The 18,873-nt window shown below is 36.5% G+C and overlaps 1 protein-coding gene across 8 annotated transcripts in view; it reads right to left on the bottom strand.

Annotated features, from left to right (window-relative positions):
• The window catches only part of ATG7 (autophagy related 7), a 112,214-nt gene that overhangs the window by 75,906 nt on the left and 17,435 nt on the right, over positions 1 to 18,873 (bottom strand). For 6 of the 8 annotated variants that reach the window (XR_013955726.1, XM_080606738.1, XM_080606739.1 and 3 more), the window contains exons 13-17: positions 16,270 to 16,464; positions 12,255 to 12,458; positions 11,881 to 11,996; positions 11,074 to 11,149; positions 7,834 to 7,914 (exon numbers count right to left, since the gene is read on the bottom strand). Coding sequence is in view for 5 of the 8 variants with exons in the window: in XM_080606738.1 (XP_080462864.1) it covers positions 7,834 to 7,914; positions 11,074 to 11,149; positions 11,881 to 11,996; positions 12,255 to 12,458; positions 16,270 to 16,464 (672 nt within the window). In the remaining 3 variants the exon portion in view is untranslated. Of the gene's footprint in view, positions 1 to 7,833; positions 7,915 to 11,073; positions 11,150 to 11,880; positions 12,015 to 12,254; positions 12,459 to 16,269; positions 16,465 to 18,873 lie in introns of all 8 variants that reach the window. The other 2 variants (XR_013955725.1, XR_013955727.1) reach the window with 1 other exon arrangement.

The raw sequence follows: 18,873 nt of genomic DNA, 5'->3' as shown, positions 1-18,873 counted from the left end.
TGCAAACAGAAGAGCAGTTGACCAATAAAGCGAGGGTGTAAAATTTAAAAAAACTTGTTAAATTTGACAATAGAAAATAGGTACAGACATAAACAGCCTCCCATCAAAGTCTAGAATGATAAAAAATACAACAGTTAAAACCAAGAAAGCGCTAAAAAATTATCTGGGTAAAGAGGCACCCCTTTGATCTCATGAGCTTGTAATATATAATTCACTAGTATTTCAGTATATTACAATATATACATTTTATAATCATTTAAATGTACGATTATAATGAAACAAGTTCTGTTAGCATACAGGCTAGTGGAAAAATATAATCAAACTCTCCCGTGATCACCCAGTTCCAGGAGATGTGTTACAAGACTTGTCCATGGAAGACGAACATGGATTTATGTCTATTCTTTCAGCAAAGCACGTTGCTGAAACTTTTTGGTATGTGGAAATGGAATTGAGGCCCAAATTACAAAGGCACAGTGCTGCACCGTATAAATCTGAAGTATTTCTCTATCAGAATTGTTGATGCAAAAGACCGCTTTGGACAACAAACTTGTATGCCTTAAAATTTTCATCCATGTGATCAAACCTTCACATAACCCTGTCAATTCTTCAAGTTTAGGTATATACCAGAAACTGAACCAACAACTGATAATTAGCACTTTGCATATAACTGATACGAGCAAGTATTTTGTCTCGCTTATTGCACTAAATGTGTCAGCATATTAAAGGACTTTTTAAATAGTCATTAGTACTAACAAATCATAAGAAAACCTTATGGAAGTAAAAAAAGAAATTACAAACTACTCACATCCAGCAAAATGAACAACTGACCTTTTGAATTTCAGAACGAAACCTACAGAATCTGGTTTGATCTACTTCTACATTTAGCAGTGGTAGAAGGATCAACATCAACACCGTATCAGCATGCTCCCAGTTTTTATCCAGTTTAGTAATATTCAACTTTGTTTTCATCTTATGTAACAGGGTCAGAAACCACGTTTTAACTCCAGGTACTTTAGTTCAGTTTTAGTTTTAGTTCAGTTAGTTCAGTTTTGTTTTTACTGACACCCTGTAACAGTGTCACAGAAAGATGACAAGACAGCATCCAGCTGCCATTAGAATAAATAGTTTAAAACTGTATTACAGACAGTTATTGAACAACATATCAATACCAGAAAATTATGGTGGTGCTCTTTCCTGCTTACTGACAGTCTTTTTTCTTTGTACTGATTGTGATTAAAGTTGAATCAAATTGGAGGAAGAAATGTTGGGAAAAGAACTCCAAGACTTACAGAATTTACTTTAAATACAACAGAAACACAAGCAGTCAGAAACAATTGTTAAAAAATAACAGCAGGTTTCTTCTTTCCCTTAAAAACAGTATTTTAAAGCTCATTAAGCTTAAAAATGGGAAACTTCATCTTTATCTTTTGGGTCAGATAAAAAAACTTCTATTTTTAGATGGGAGAGAGAATGCTTTATGAAGTCCACTTACAGCTGCTTAGAATAATATCCTGCATCCATTAAAGATCACTGAAAAATACTGAGACTTTGTTGTTGTTGTTTTAATGTTATTTAACATGAAAACATGGAAGCTAGTCAACACCACGAACTAGTCAGTCATCCCAGCTGCTTCTTGGACCAGGTTCTGGGATTCTCTGCAACATCACTTTATTTCTACTATCTAATGTATTACACTCCTATGTCGGTAAAAATCAACATGCTATTTCACTTAAACATCAGGAACCACTTAAATTCACCATATAAAAAAACATGGAATAACATGATTATTTGTTTTCTTCTCTGAAGGGCAAAAGTGTGTTACTTATTACTAGAAAGGGATTCTTAATCTAGCAGCTCTATTATTCCTAAACCAACAGTAATAACAGTATAATTGCTGATTTTCTGGAGCAGAAGAAAGAGGGAATAAGAGAAGTTTTGGAGAGTTGTACGTTCTTTGTTCCTTTTTCTCCCTTCCTCTTTCCTCCTCCATCTCAAGAAACCTTCATAATCAGAGTTGAAAACTTCCACTGCAAAGAACACAATACTGGAGAGCAGCTCCTAAATACCCCCTGCAGTAAGCCTTAGCTATCTTCTCCCTTGTGCCAAGGAGACAAGACCCCCGACCACAATGATTTGGGGAAGAATGGTGTTTTACATTGTTATTTAAGCATGTTTTCTATGCCACGTTGTATTTAAACTCCCTAAGCTATCTAACGATTGCATCTGCCATCCGGGAAGAAAAACTCTTATGTGATGAAGACAAATGGACTGGCTAGGAAAAAAATAGACAATTATCTTGGGATAGCGGGCTGGGCAATAAAAACTGGTTTTGCTCAGCAAAACATGAAAGATGCAAACCTCCAGTTCTCAACATTTAAACACAGTTGCAAACACCCACACTCAAAACAAATATTTTGACATTGCACATACAGCTGCTAGCTTCTGAGATGCTAAGATTTACTTATCCTGAAGTCAGAAGTTTTGAAAATGCATCCTCCTCTCAGTGCTGAGAGCCCTGAATCCAAAACAAGTCCTCACCCATGCGAAAATATTTGGGTGGGTGGTTTAGTCTCAAGACACCAACTGATCTTTAACTTTGTATAAACCATGCCAATTCTTCGTACTTATGAATATGCTAACATAAGCTAAAATGGAAGAATGTCATACTGATTTGTTGTAAAGAGGCACACTAGTTTCCACTCCTTCAGGTAAGTAAATAAACAAATTAGACTCTCCTGTAACCGTTAGATTTTTTTTCTTTTTTTTCTTTTTTTTTTTTTAGGAAAGAATAGGAGAGTAAAGTGAGCAAATTGTTTCCAAAAATAAAGATTTTAAAAGACTCTCCAAATAGAGCTTTTAACTTGAAATGTCTCCTCAATTATTATGTACTTACTATGTTTCTTAGTTGAAGAAAACATAAGAAAAACAAATTGATTAAGCAGCTATTTCACAGACATGCTAAATGTTACAGTGAAGACAGCAGAATAGCTAAGAGCAATTGCTCGTTAAAGATTTCCAGCATCACCATGTCTGGGGGAAGGGAGAAGACAACAAGTAAGCCACTGCCAGCAGCAGGATTCATTAAAGTCTTGAACTATCCTTCTTGTGATCTGCCTGAATTTTTAAACAACCAGAATTCTCCTTAGTACCATATGATGTTAGCTCTTAAACATCAATAAACCTGCATCCCACAACTCTGAATAATAGGTGCAATACATAAGTCACTTCTAACTCTTACAATCTAGCCATAACAGTGCTAACACATGGGAATCTCAACCTGCTTTCTGAATTTTGTAAATGGTATGATTCAAGAATGTAAATATTGAATGTAAATATTTCCTACCTTTCCCCACAGCTTTATTGTAGAGCTTATGTGCAAGGAGGTTTGTTACACCGAACTACATACACTTCATTAACTTTTTTTTTAATATGACAGAGATAAGGAGCTCTCTCTCAACTCATTAGATTTCAGTGCTTCTCTTTGCAGTTCCATTTTCTAATCCTCATCCATCCTGTCTGTACAGACACTTTAGAACACACCCCCTGATTTCTCACCCTTTCCTCCGTTCACAAAATGTTTAAAGTTAATGTTATTTTTAAGATTTTTGTGGCACTCTTCTCTAAGGAGATAAAATTTGATTATAATGGTCACATTTCCACGGTGATAATTTCTTAGTGTATGATGTTGCATTATTAATAAGCATCACAACTTCTTTCTGTTAGTATGCTTTTCCTTGAGATAATCTACATCATATTTTGTTGATTTTGTAATCAAAAATCATTTTTTTTTAAATAAGATTAGGCATTATTTTCAAGAATGTGCAATTTTCTGGCAACCAAAAGTAAAGCCATCCTCATGGTGACAGATTTTGAAAAATAAGTATTTTAATTCTCCTACTGAATTTAAAATAAACATCCACAGATGTAAAGACTGTCTGAAATTTCTTAAGTTATGGGCAAAATAATCCTGATTCCTGCTCCTCCCAGTTACAATGACTTTTTCTGAGGATAAAAAAAGTAATAAACTTCTGAAAGTCACTTCTCAAAAAGCAACTTTTTAAGCTACATTATGAGTAAGAAAAATTACATTTGACTCAGTATGCAGAAAGCATGCCTATATATATTAATGATGCATTAAGCCTGAATGAAGTCTGTCCAATATTAATACAGAGGCTGCACTGTACATACAAGTGTCAAATGCTAACATCTGCAAGTTCAGGAAATAAGTTACAAACAGACTCAGTTACAAAGACAATGTTAGAGTACAGCTATAGAAATAACTACTTTAAAATATTGTTTCAAATTATTTTTTTTAAGTGTTCATTCCTGAAGGACAAGCATTTCTCCCCACTTCCTCCATCATTTCTGCAAGCCATGCAAGATGGCTTTTTCTTTTTTAAGGAAAAAACAATTCTTTTTTTTTTTCCCGTCCCATGATTTACGTGTCTCTGTTTAACATCAACACAATACTTGAATTGAGAAATGTCTAGGTTATTACTCAGAAAATCTAAATATGACAGTCTCTCCTCAATGCAGTTAGGGCAAGTATGAAGGGTCTTGCTGAAATCAAAATTAAAATTATCTCAACTGAAAAAAATAATCAGTAAGTTCCTGAATAATGCCAGCTACTGTCATAACTGATCTGAGCCCTTTACAGTGAAAATGCATGCAAAGCAGCTAGCAGATGAGAACAATAAAAGCATTGTTATGTCTACACGATAATAGATTTCAAAACTGAAACACTCGCAAATAATTTATGCAACGCAAGCACTTAGTAAATGTCACAGCAAAAGTGACAGTTTAAACTATTCCTGGGATGTTAAAAAGGGAAAACATCTGCAAGGGCAGGGAAATATCTTGACTGAAAACAGAAACGGTAACAGTGTCCAGAATACCATCCCTGATCCTGGTATCTACCCTTCCATGAAATGCAATGAAACTGGAAAAGCATTTAAAGGCAGAGTCAGTAAAATTCCTCAGTATTTAAAAAGCTATGACTTTAGCAGCTCAATTTTTCAGCATACAGAATAAGAAGTTTAAGAACTTTAAACTTAAAAAGTAAGTATCTGCTCTTAAAGTTGACAGTGGAGTTGATCCCAACTCAGAACAAATTTAATAAGGGAAGCAAAGAAATATTTTACAGAAAATTGGGATGCATTCCAAAAGATGGATTACAAATCTGAACTCCGGAGGAAATAACATCTGTAAGCTATAGACGAAAACAGAGGGGACACGTTGGTTTGTAGCAATCGTCTTCTCTGACATTAAGCCCTGTGAATCTGTGAGGTCTCCTGGGTCATTCCAGGATGCACAAGGAGGAGCAAGGACAGGAAAAATTTCATTGCCCTCAATAAAATATTAACATTAGCAGCTTTGTATTAAGAAAAATAGATATTTTAACTTATGTTTCAAGGCTTCAGCCAGTTGCCTGCATGAATCATGACCAGCCTACCTTCATATGGGACTGTAATGCTTCTCACTATTATATTATGAGAAAGTAACCTTATTTTGCTCCCAACAGGGTAAAGGAGCCTCTTAATTAGCACATACTTCATTGATTAAGAAAAACAGTTAATAAAAACAAGTATCTATACCAAGAACTTTGGACTCTCCTCTCCCATTAAAAGAACAAGTTCACCATGGATGAGGGAAGTACAATAGCAAAGCTTATCTGGCTCCTCACACCTACTACTAAACTGGCTCGTGCAGTGCTGGTAGCCCTGAGAGAGACTTTTTTTCAAGCACACGATTGTGCAGCACCAGAAAAAGACACGGGGAAATTATACGAGGAAAATTTGGCCCAGAATAAAAATAGATTGGTTTCCTGCTGCGACCATCCCAAAATTCCTGAACAATTGCCTGTGGGAAGCTCGTCTGGCACGCAGCCTGTTCAGGACAATTCTGGGTAAGGAATAGCTGGCTGCTAGGACGTCTGGGTTCTTCAGTTTCAGAAACAGAAAAACTAAGTCATGACTGTGAGTCAAAACGAAGTGGAATCTAATCTCTAAACATGCAGATCATTAGCAGCTTCTTCTAAGTCATCCAGCTGCACTGCTACATTTTTTAAGAATTCCTTAGTCATTAGTTTTATATTTGAAGAGTTCAAGTGACAAGAGCTCGAGAATGGGAATGCTGACATAAGAAAAAAGATGAGGTACCAGCAAATTCAATTATATCAGAAAAGCCAGTTCTCTCCTTACTAAAAGTTTGAATTTACAGCAAATCTGACATAAATGCATTTATAAAAAAGCAACAACAACGTACAGGCTGCAATTAAATTGTAATTGGATTTGTCATTTCAAAGTATTAGCATCAGATTTCCAGATAATACAGGGTGACATACTCTTATGCTAATAAACAGAAAGTTAGCAAAGTAAACAAATGCTGTGTTTCTACTGTAAGGAAATACGTGCACCAATGAAGCAACCTTTTCAGCACAAAAGTAATTTAATACTCAAACCACATGAAAAGCGATCTCTCTGGGAATAGCACAGCTGCTAAAATCCAAGTCAGTTTTTATTAAATCATCAAGTCTGTTTATGTAAAACAGAGCTCTCTTAAAATGACCTCCAAGAGGAAATGATTTGCTAACAAAAAATTGATACCTGCATTTAATTTATCTACATCAATGTATGTTTTCATATATCAATATGTCCCTGAATCAGAAATAAATCGAAAAAAGAAAGCTTATTTTAAAACTTTTATCACTTCTAACTACTGCTGTGCTTTTAGCTATTCAAGAGGGTAGATGCACGTTCCTTTAAAAATAACTGCAGTTTTAAGCTTCATGGTTGAACTTTTGAGGAGAAAATGGACACAAAAAGTCCATCAAAACTTGTCAAATGTACCAGGACAGCCTGGAGAAATAACAGGAATACTGTAAGAGAAGAATTTCTGCAAGACATCTTAAAGTCTCAAAAAATGATAGTCCCTCAAGAGTTTTTGATAGCTATTTGAAACAGGAAGGATAACTGCAGTGGAAACAATGGAAAGAAATTCTTGCAATAAGTCCCTAGGTACATAAAAGTTAACTAAATTAATGGCACTCCCAAGCAGGCCAAATCATGAGTCAAAACTTCTGACTCTTCATATTGAGATATCCCAGTCAAAGCTTCTTAAGCTTGCGCTACACTGCCATAGAAAACTTGCCAGAAAAACTTTAAGGCCACAATACAGGAAAACAATCCAAGACTGAAGAGGAGGCCTCACACAGACACATTAGCAGGCTGCCCTAGTGTTCTGGCAAGACATAGCTCAGATCCTAGCAACAGCTGTAAATCCATTAGGTGACTCAGGACTGTCAACACTAGCATCAAAATGAAAGTTTTTTCAAAAAAGAAATGTTATGGAAGTACTTTTGTTCTTATGTATTCTTTATATATTGTTTTGTACCATAAAACACAAGTTTAGACAACTTCACATATTTGTAACAATATTAACTTCAAGACATTTAAAGAGATACATTTACTCCCTGGACATCAGAAATAATTTCTTAAACAGAAATAGCAATTTTATTTCTTCCTGTAAAGCTAGAAGCATTTAACAGTACATGTGATAAACTTTTCAAAAATGTGTCATCTCTAATCTCTGCTTTCATCCAGCTGTGAGCAAAATGTTTGTGGAGATAGCATGCTGATAGGTTATGCAAAAAAAAAAATAATCGGAAAACAGCTAAAAAGGAGCATGAGGGCAAAAAGAACTTTAGCAAAAATGAGAACACAGATTCCAAGCCCTAAGAAAATGTTAAATACAAAGCAGACCTTGGCATCCCAACACCGACCTAGAGCAAAACATTCTGTATATAGACAAAGTACAGCGAAAACTCAGACTTACTTTGGGGGAACAGGCTGTGCACTTATCAAATGCCAGACTGACCGGCAGAACATTATCAAATCTTGATAAAAACCCACGGATCTGGAAGATGAAAAAATACAACACTTATAATTATAAAAAACATACTTCCAAAATTCCCTGAATTGGACACATTTGGTATAATGATGAAGAACAGCTATAACTAGGGTAGTAATGGTCTAACACAATGATGGTCACCACCACCAGCTGTACTGAATTTATACAGAACATATTGATGTTTTTCTATATATAATGGTACAACTGTCTGGACACAAGACTGTTTAAACATAGAGGCACAGCACCACCTGCAGTTTGAGTTGATTTTTTACTTGATTTTCCAGTTCCCAAAAAGTCATGGTATAACAAGTTAAACACAATTTAAAAAACACATGTTATAGAGATGGGAAAAAAAAATACTGTTGTGCATTCCTAAATTATGCTGTTAATACAATATTACTGATACTTAATTTTAAAATTCTAAACCATAGTTTCTTGTAACAGGGATAGCTCTGCAAACAGCGTGGAACATGGTTTGACTGAATTCTTTGAAACTCTTTGTAATATTGACCATCCTTTTTACTCTGTGCTTTTACAGGTCTGCTACAGTACAGAGCGCTCACTAAGAACAGAACTTATGTAGCTCTGCAATACAAGTAATAATGCTTGAATTAACATGGAAGTCTATCATAGAAAACACTTCCAAAGCACACTCTACACATTTAATGCAGTTGCAATGGCACACATCTTGGAAGCCACTAGCAACTTAAATAGCATTAACTCCACGATAATTTTGTAGAAAAACCAAGCCATACACAATGTTAGAATACAAAAATGCAGTCATTCTCAACCAAAAACCACACCCAGGAAAAGAGGAAAACAAGAAAATCAAGTCTTTCTGACACCACATGTTTTGTATTTCTGTCATCTTGGGAACTCCAAGACACTCCCTGGAAATATGTTTGGTTCACTTATGACAGACTAAGACTATGAGTGTACAGAATTTATTAGCCACAAAGGAACAAGTTCTCAATACCGAGGACTGCTAATAAAATAATCATAGAACACCACAAAAAAACACCAGAAAGTACATTAATTCTAGATTCCTAGAGAAAGTAACGTGCTCACAGAATTGATTAGATGGATGACTGCTCAAATAAACCAGCAGTTGTAAAAGGATTAGTTGTCATGGTATTTCAAAAACATGTTTTATTTACAATCTATATCTACTAAACGTGTTAGAATGTCTAACTAGAGAAGACATTCAAGACAGTCACCTCACGAGTGTGAAAACAGATATACAGTTGACAAGTGATAATAAAAAGATATGATCCATCTCAAACATGGACTTTAATCAAATCTCAGAAGTATAGCCCAAAACAGAAAAATAATGCATGTAAAATCACATAGGGGTATTAAAAGTGTCAGACAGATCTGACTAGAGTCAAAACGTTCTCATAAGGAAATATATAAAATAACAGATTATTTTTTGAGTAGAAAGAGTAAACTTTCTAAAGTATATGCTAAATACCTTAATATTTCTAGCTTTTCTTTGGAAAAAAATCACTTTTCTTAGATGCTAAGAACAAGTTCAGAACTGTTTTCCAGAGGTTTGGAATAAAGTCATAATTTTGAAACAAAGTCCCTTTGTAAGACAAGACTCAAAAGATTTAACTTTCAAAATTATTGACATTACTTTTAAAAACAAAACACCTCAGTATTATTTCATATCAGAGAAAAGCATCCAGATGATTACAGAAACCTATGAAAGATTTTAATTATGCTACCTGGAAATTACGACATACAGTTTTCAACTAAGAAAGCAAAATCTTCTTCAAAACTAAATCAGAGGAGATTATCCTGGATCATCAAATGAATGACAGACAGATTTGGCTCTCTTCCTCTTGAGATAGGAGAGCAAAAAGATACTGTAGAAGTTGTCTCAGGTTGGGTCTTGTTGACAACAGCATTAGCATATTAGCTACAAGAGGGTTAACGGAGTAACTTAGTTTATAATGGAGTGCCCTGACTGCAAACAACTTGTCAGTCATTGTGAAAGTTACAAACAAATCAATTAGCACCAAAGCCAGAAACTGTTGATAACTTTCCAGATGAGCAGATTACGGATTATGACCACCAGTGAGGACAGATAGTTGTTACAAGGTACTCTGACAGTATCAGAACAAGCCACTGGAGAACTGGATATTCTCTACCAATGCTGTAGCTGACAGTGTCCACTGTAACAAGCAGAAAAGCTCCATGGGCAGGGGAGAGACACCCTTGAAAGAGAACTGGAGAGATTCCAGAGTTAACAGAAAGAAAAAAAAAGATAAAGCCCAGGGAACCCCACTGCAAAACATGATCCATGTGTAAATACCGGTTACCACATAAAATTATAAACAAAATTAGACTAATTTTATGTAGACTCATCTGTGATTACCTGGACATCACAAAAGAAAGCACAGTAGTACCTTTGTTTTTTTCTGAGTTAAGATTCATTCTGAGCACACAAAAAAAAACAAAGAGAATCTGAAGACACCATTTATAAACAAAAAAGAATTACTTATACAACAGATGCATCTGAACAAAGAGATACTCAGATAAGCAATATAAAGCAAGAGGAGCAAAAGACTTTAAATCCCCAGTGATACATCACAGGATATCTGATTAAATGGATAAGATCAACAGGACAGGTTTTTGAAAGACCATAACAATATACTGGATAGACTTGTCTTTGTTATCTTGAAAACAGTACCTTAAACACTAATCTGTAACTCAAGTTTGGGTTGAGTAGAACATCATAAAGACTGATGTACTGCATCCAAAATTCATGAATATTTTAGAGAACTATAATAGATGTTGGCTGAATTTTACATTATTTTTCAACCTAAGAGCGAATTTAAAAAGAAAATAAGAGCAACTTTGAGATGCTCACAGTCTCAGCTCTGATAGGGAAAAGTCAGAGGTGTTGCCTGCTAGGGGATTCCTCTGTCCAAATAAATTCCTGCTAAGTAGGCAGTGTTGGGACAGAAACATTGCCAGGAACACTACTACCTTGGCTTGTATGATGGCTTCTTATTTTTAAACCAAGCACAGAGACTCATTCCTTGTGGGAAAAGAATCAGATCAGCATACAGTGTATTTTATTAAGGAGACAGGCTGTGATATTTGTCTTATATCAGTACCCAGCTTTTAAACGAAAACATTTCCTCACAGATTACTTACCTGATGAGGAACAAGTCCAAGAGAAGTAGGTGGTTCATTCATTCTATCATCACTACTGCTGGCCACAGCATAACCACTGCCAAAAATCCAAGAATGAAAGTCAGAACAAAGACAACATACTGAACAGTAAGTTACAATACATTTCATTACAGGTTGCAGTTTAGAACCTGGAAAGTCTGTTTCGTAGTGGTAACCAGGCTTCAGCAAGAGAATACAGAAATCCTTTTCCAGAACAAGTCTTGGAAATTTGTAACATACTCATATCCAAACCTAGCTCTCCTTCTCTTTCAAAGATTTTTAAAGAGAAAAAACAAGTCTAAATTTCAGGTTAGAGCATTCCAGAGTCATTTCTGAATTAAGCCCACTTAATTTTAGCTAAGATTTTGAAACACTTTGCTTATCTGAAAGCCCTTCGTGTGACAGAATTGGTTATGACAGTTCCTCATTACACTAAAACACACTCTTGAGCTAAGGAATGCCAAGATCTAGTACAGGAAACACACTGTTCTTTTGAAGTATTCTCAGTACTTTTCTACTTTTAAGCTCAGGAGGGAAAACTGCCAATCTCCAAAACAACAAAAAAAAATATATAATTTGATGATTCACTTCTCTTAATACTGTTAAATTACAGTAACACAGCAGATATGGCCTATAAATTACATTAACTTACAGGCAACATCACACATTACAGAACTGCCCTACTTAACGTGTACTTCCTCTTCCTTCTCCCAAAAGATTATATTAAAAAACTCTTATTTCTCAGAGAATATCTCTTAAATGCCACTCCTTGTCTCAGAAATGACTCACCCTTCTGGATGCTGTAAAACAGAAACCATTAATTCCACTGCAAGAGCTCCAGCTATCATTGCTAATCCAGGTCGACTGACTGTGCACTGCTGATCCAATGTCCGATCCCTGGTGGACTACAAAGATAGACAGTTCTAAAAAAAAGAAAAAAGTAACTCAAAAGTAATTAGCTGCTCTACTACACAAAACATCTTTCGTTATGTGCAATTCATTTCATTTCTTTGATGTTCCAAATAAAATATGAACTATTTCTTAATCATCTGTACATCAACATAAAAAGGATCCCTGACGAAATACCATTTCAAGGAAAAAAGAATTCAATTCACAACAAAAGAGATGCATAATCATCACCATTTGCATAAGGTTCTACTCACATCCCCTGGTGCCACAACATCATTGCAGAAATAGCAACCCAGTTTATAGCCAGGGATATTTGAAAAGAGTGATGATCCCAACAGGTCAGAAGAACCGGAGGCATTGCTGAAACGTGAATCACCAGATTCTTGCTGTTTTGGTTTCTTTAGACCATGTCTCATAACAACAAATGTGTCAAATCCCAATGCAGCATTGATGACCAGCTATGAACAATAAAGAGAGAACAACAAATTTGAACTGAGCTTTAAAGGGGAGGGGGGAAAAAGGCCTCAAGGTTTTATTCACTGTAAATATCAAAACAAACAAAAATCTGTAGACAGACCACCTCACCACCTATCTATCATCCTAGCCACAAAAACAGCAAACCCCAAACCAGATTCTCTGATATGTGGAAAATTCCAGTTGTAAAGCATTTAAAAAAATGCTAAATTGTTTCAGAAGGCCACAATCAGGGGACAATTTCAGGGCAAGGTGATGCAAATGAATGACTTCCTTTTTTCATTGCACAAACTTATGTACACTTGCAGACAACGCTGGCACAGGAACTCCATAAATGTGTTGTTTTAGTTAACATTTGAAGGCAACTTCACAGTAACATTCAGTGCCTCACTGAAGTTACTGGAGCAGTTATGCACTGAAATGGATCACCATCCATATATCCATATTTGGTCCAACTTTCATACAGCAATTCGTACTGTTATTGGAACATCTTATTTTGGTTCCCGCTTAGAATTTATTCTCCAGTTTGCTGCACATTCTATACCAAACATTGAAACTCTTGAGTGCTACAATATTTCAAATGCCACTTAAGTACCACATTGGCTATCAGAACGAGTTTTCATATCATCTGAGATTCTCAGTATGTATTCTTTCACATCACTGTGGTCCAATATAACGCTTTAAACACTTCTCTGTGACTTCTGTTACCCACAAAAATCCTGCTCAGAGAGGAAAGCAATTGTTACTTATGGTCTTCATATGCATCTGTTTAGTCACATGGGGGCCACAAGCAGCAATGATGCACAATTGCTTTGTCATCATTTTCCCCTTCAGCTTGTGACAAGTGCTGAGAGTAATCTGAAGTTTTATATAAAAGTTAAGCAGATAAAGTTTTTGTTATGACCAGAATATCATAGAACCAGTCCTTAAACTGTCCTTAAATTGTTTTGGGAAGAAGGACTGCAGGTAGATGCAAGATCATTAAGGCAACTGTATGATAACTCCCTGGGGAAATTGACTCTCATTTCTACCTATGTACCCCTTTATAGATAAATTTACAGATTATCATAACGTTCTTCATTTTCCCCACATGCCCGTTTTGAGACCTTAAGGTCAAAACTTCAGCAGTACTTTAGACTTGCAGCTGCTCTACAAATTCACATTTAAAGTAGAGCTCTCATTATATGCTTAACACAAAGTACATTGAAAAGCAGATGCTAAGCATTTCAGTTGGGATGCCTTGAGGTTTCAGTGCTGTGCGTATTTGGTGACAGAGAATCCCATCTGCATACATCACAGTGATCTTATGAAAAAGAAACAATGGTGATTCAGTCAGACAATTCAGTTAAGTTTAGAAGAACGAACATCAAGAGAAAGGGGAATATACTTGAAATTACAAGACAAAACTAATTTGCAAATACCAAAAATCTGTATTCTCTCCTTTGTACTGTTCACTTTTTATGAAAACAGAATCACAGAAGCATCTAGGTTGGAAGAGACCTCCAAGATCACCTAGTCCAACCTCTGACCTAACACTAACAAGTCCTCCACTAAACCACATCACTAAGTTCTACATCTAAATGTCTTTTAAAGACCTCCAGGGATGGTGACTCAACCACTTCCCTGGGCAGCCCATTCCAATGCCTAACAACCCTTTCAGTAAAGAAGTTCTTCCTAATATCCATCCAAAACTTCCCCTGGCGCAACTTTAGCCCATTCGTCCTCGTCCTGTCACCAGGCACGTGGGAGAACAGACCAACCCCCACCTCGCTACAGCCTCCTTTAAGGTACCTGTAGAGTGCGATAAGGTCGCCCCTGAGCCCCCTCTTCTCCAGGCTGAACAAGCCCAGCTCCCTCAGCCGCTCCTCGTAAGACTTGTTCTCCAGACCCCTCACCAGCTTCGTCGCCCTTCTCTGGACTCTCTCGAGCACCTCCATGTCCTTCTTGTAGCGAGGGGCCCAAAACTGAACACAGTACTCGAGGTGCGGCCTCACCAGAGCCGAGTACAGGGGCACAATCACTTCCCTAGCCCTGCTGGCCACACTGCTTCTTATGCAAGCCAGGATGCTGTTGGCCTTCTTGGCCACCTGAGCACACTGCTGGCTCATATTCAGCCGACTATCAACCAATACTCCCAGGTCCTTCTCTGCCAGGCAGCTTTCCAACCACTCATCTCCCAGCCTGTAGTGCTGCTTGGGGTTGTTGTGCCCCAGGTGCAACACACACACACACACACACAAAAGAAACCACACACAACTACTAAGGATTAGGAAACTAGGGTTGTCATAGCTGAAAAACCATTGAAGTCAAGAAATAAAAAAATATACATATCCAGCAACATTGACACAGCCCTGTCACATGTACTGTTTTCTATTACTCTCTTGTGTTAAGTTTGCAATTTAAATTGCTATGGACATCATTACATTTGTGCCACAAAACACACAGGATGTGCACTGCAGTTAAGCTGACATCTTCAAAGCTTGACATAGGCATTTTCCGATTGTACTATTTTAACGGAGCAAACACGAAACTGCACAATTCCTAAATTAAGAAATATCAGGATTAGTAGAGACTGTTTTACTAAGGTCTATGTCACAATGGGAAAGGAAATAAGTATTCAGGATAAATTAGTTGGATTCTAAAAAACACTATTTTCCACACTGTAATAATTGAGAAAGTTATGCAGTTTCCATAATCACGTGTGATTTAGAATATTCTTTCACATGAAAAGTTTGGATGCCACATTGTCTTCAACAATATTCAAACAAAATTAAAGGCTCCACCATCCGTATCTGATCCAGATATCTGATTTGTAGAACATGGCAGAAGTGGCTCAAACTATTCTCCCCAAATGCTTTTGTGACTCTCCTGGAAACATTTCTGTTAAGCTTATGTATTACTTCTCAATCTGCTTCATGTACACCTACCACAAAAGATGTTTTGACATTTTGACTACATTAACACTTATGCATATAGTGTTACCGATCTCCTATAATATTAACTATACAGAATATAAAGTTTAGGATACTAATTTTTTAATATAAGAATTCAAGATCTTAATTTCATGTACTGTAGCCCTCACATGTCATTTCTTTGTCTAACATGACAATATTGCTGTTACGTTGTTGATTGCTTTAGCTATTTCTGCATTACCTGATTAAGAATCACGTACAGAGTTTTGATGCATTGGCTCAGCACAACAGCATATATCAGATAAGGTAATTAGAAAAAAACCTTAACTTTTGACCAAAAAAGTGCTGATGTGCTGTTTAAGTTCAGAATACACTCTGTTTTTTCACATTTAAGATACATTTTGAAAATATAGTTTCAAACAAGTTGCTACAGTTCACATCCCCTTTCAGTCAATCATTATTTTAATGGGTTTAGTCCTCCTTGCAATGTTTCTCTTATACAAAGTCACTTCTCTCAGTCACTTTACCATGCAGTATCTCCCCTTAGAGATGCTCAAAAGATGCTGACTAGAGAAGACCTTGAGAAACATGCTGTAAGTTGGCCCTAAATCAAACAGGGATTTGTATCAGATCACTGCCAGAGGACCCTTTCAACCCATATACTTTTATGATTGAAGTTCCTATTTCCTCCCTTCGACATTCTCTTTCTGTCATATGCAGAATCTTTGAGGATACAGAAAACAAGAAAACATTTTTGCACAGTCACAACAGACTGGTCAAACGTTTTGGTGCCCCATATGGGTCTTTTAGGTATATACAGCCGACTGCTAACCTCCTTGTCACTGTATTTCAGCTCCCGTTTAATCAATGTGTGATACAATACCTTCCTCTTGCTGGCTGCAATAACAGCTGGGAGCCACCGACTCTCTCTAGTGTCCATAAGGAGGAAAACAACATCATGAGCATCAATAAGCTCTTCAAGTGTAGCCACATCCTTCCGAGCTTGTGCCATCGTTACTTCAGAAAAATTCACTGGGTGGCCAGGCATAGGGATGCTCATGTTATAGCCTTCTGAATTCTGCATGGAGATAGAAAAAAAAAAATAAACACATTAAAAGATAAACGTGTGACTTAATAGAATTATTATAAGTGCAATACAAACTGTAGAATATAAATTTAATTACTGTTTGGCAGAATGGCAACTTCATTCTTTATATCTCTTAGTGTATCAATACTACAAATTAAAGCACAGCGCAAAAGTTTGAGTGAATGGTAGTCTCAGCTGCTATATTTATCCAAAACAGAGCAGCTCAACACAAATGCACTAGTTTGGATCATGAGAGCAGACCAATGATTTTCAGGTGGCTCTGTGCCTGAACTAACAAGCCCAGCCTCTCAGGAGGCTAATTAGGTCTAACAAATCACTACCAGAAGATAGCTAAACTGCTCCTGGTCCCAGAGGGAACAAACAAGAAAAGCAAGAAGACAGATCTTTCTTACAATTACTATCACACTGAAGTTATGTAAGACCTGGATTGTCTTTGCAGCCACTTTACACACAACGTTAACAGGATGGACACTCTATTAAGTTTATATTTGATATTGAATATCGATTCAGTTACACTAAGATGGATACAACATATCATCCATCCTCGTGTTTTAAATTCATTAGGAGAAGAACAATAGTCTTGATTGATTTTCATGTAATTTCACCAGCCATGCATGAACTTGATACGTAAGAAAACCACTTCTGAGACTTGTGACTCCAGGCCTTGGCCGCCTGGAGGCTCGCATTGCAAAGATACTCAAAGAGCTTGTTTGTATTGCAGAAACATCCATCTTTTCTAACTCCATATTTGGATAAAACATATTGAGCAGAAAATGGCTAAAGAGCCAAATAAGCATATACAATGTAAACAACTCGCTGGCTCATTTGGAAACACTAACACAATCTGTCAGCCATCTGGTATCAGAGAACATTTGATCCTCCATTTATGTTACAGAAGCATAGCCCTTACCCAAGGTTATCACTGTACCTTAAGCAACTAACAATTTTAAAGCTAAAACTTAAAAGCTTGATGAAACAAACAAAATCACATGGAAAAAAATCACATGGACAGAGAAGAAAGGTTGGTGGAAAGCAATTTTCTATAGTCCAAGTGCACGCACAAGTCATGAATCCAGGTAAGCTAAATAACCAGAAGAAACAAGTATACATTCTACACATCATAAATATCCCTAAAGAAAAAAAAAAAAAGAAGTATCAGGTAACCCACCAACAAATACATCAGCTTGGAGAAATTCATTTGGGTAGTATTTTCATCAACAATAGCAAAGGATGCTTTCTTTTTTTTCAAATCTCCTACAGGAGTAAAACGTAGAGTCCAAGGTGAACTACAATGCTCTTAACAGAGTAACTCCACTGTGTCCCAGCTAGGACAGCCTGGGATCTGCACCACCAGTACAGACACTGGGCAATCACTGGAGGAGGTTTTACTTTCCATTGTCATTACCTGCTCCAAAAAGCTGTGCCAGGAACATAGAACTTAATCCATGCTGTACATGAATAATGTATTGATGAATAACTTACAAAGGCCCTGCAAGGCATTCAAGTGCTGATTTAGTAGGTAATTGCTGTTCAAAAATTAAAACGAACAAGCCAAGTTGAAGACTAGCTGCACAGAAATTTGTTAACAAGGTTTATAACACACTAAAATCTCACTAGAATTCACAGAAATGCTCTGTCCATTGGCTAAAGAGAGAACTGCAAACCTAGCAGCTTCAATACCTTAAACATTATTTGAATAACTGTCCCTTGGGAAAAAAAAAACAGTCACCAGTAGCTGTGGTTGAGGTACACTTCTGCAGTCAAACACTGGAAAAATAGCTATAAAATTGTTTGAGTCACACTGGAAGCTGATCAGATATGACCTGTCCATGGCATGAGGAAACAAAGAATGCATAATATTTATCAAGTAACTGCTTCGTACCAGTACTGAAATTCTTACATAATGACAATAATAGGAATAATACAAATAAAAACAGAACAACACAGAGCAACCAAAACAAAATGAACCTAAAAGTGTTTGGAAAGGAGTTTCTGTAAAGCTTGTTAACAGTGCTGACCATCAACAGCAAAACTGATCTATATTTCACTGTTCATAGATCAAATATATTGGCTAGTAACAGAAGCATTTTAAATACAGAATTGTACAGTGTATGTACATAACTCCTTTAGTTGTTAAACTCAGTGGTTAAGATATTGCTTGTCAGTTGAGCTCTGGTAAATATAGCTACCAACTCTAAGACAGTCTCAATTCCAAAGTAAAAAATATGAACAGCTCAGTGAGACTTGTACCACGTGCCTGGTGAGTATAAAGAAATTTTGTTCATGATAGAGCAATCTGAGAGTGTGTCTATTCTGAAATTATAGGCAATATCAATTCCTACCCCAAAAGAAGGGTACAGATATAGAAGAAACCTGTAT

Source organism: Anser brachyrhynchus, assembly GCF_964034855.1.
Source record: "Anser brachyrhynchus genome assembly, chromosome: 10".
Lineage (NCBI taxonomy): Eukaryota > Metazoa > Chordata > Aves > Anseriformes > Anatidae > Anser > Anser brachyrhynchus.
Note: the sequence above shows the minus strand (reverse complement) of the source record. Positions and strands in the feature narration are given on the sequence as shown.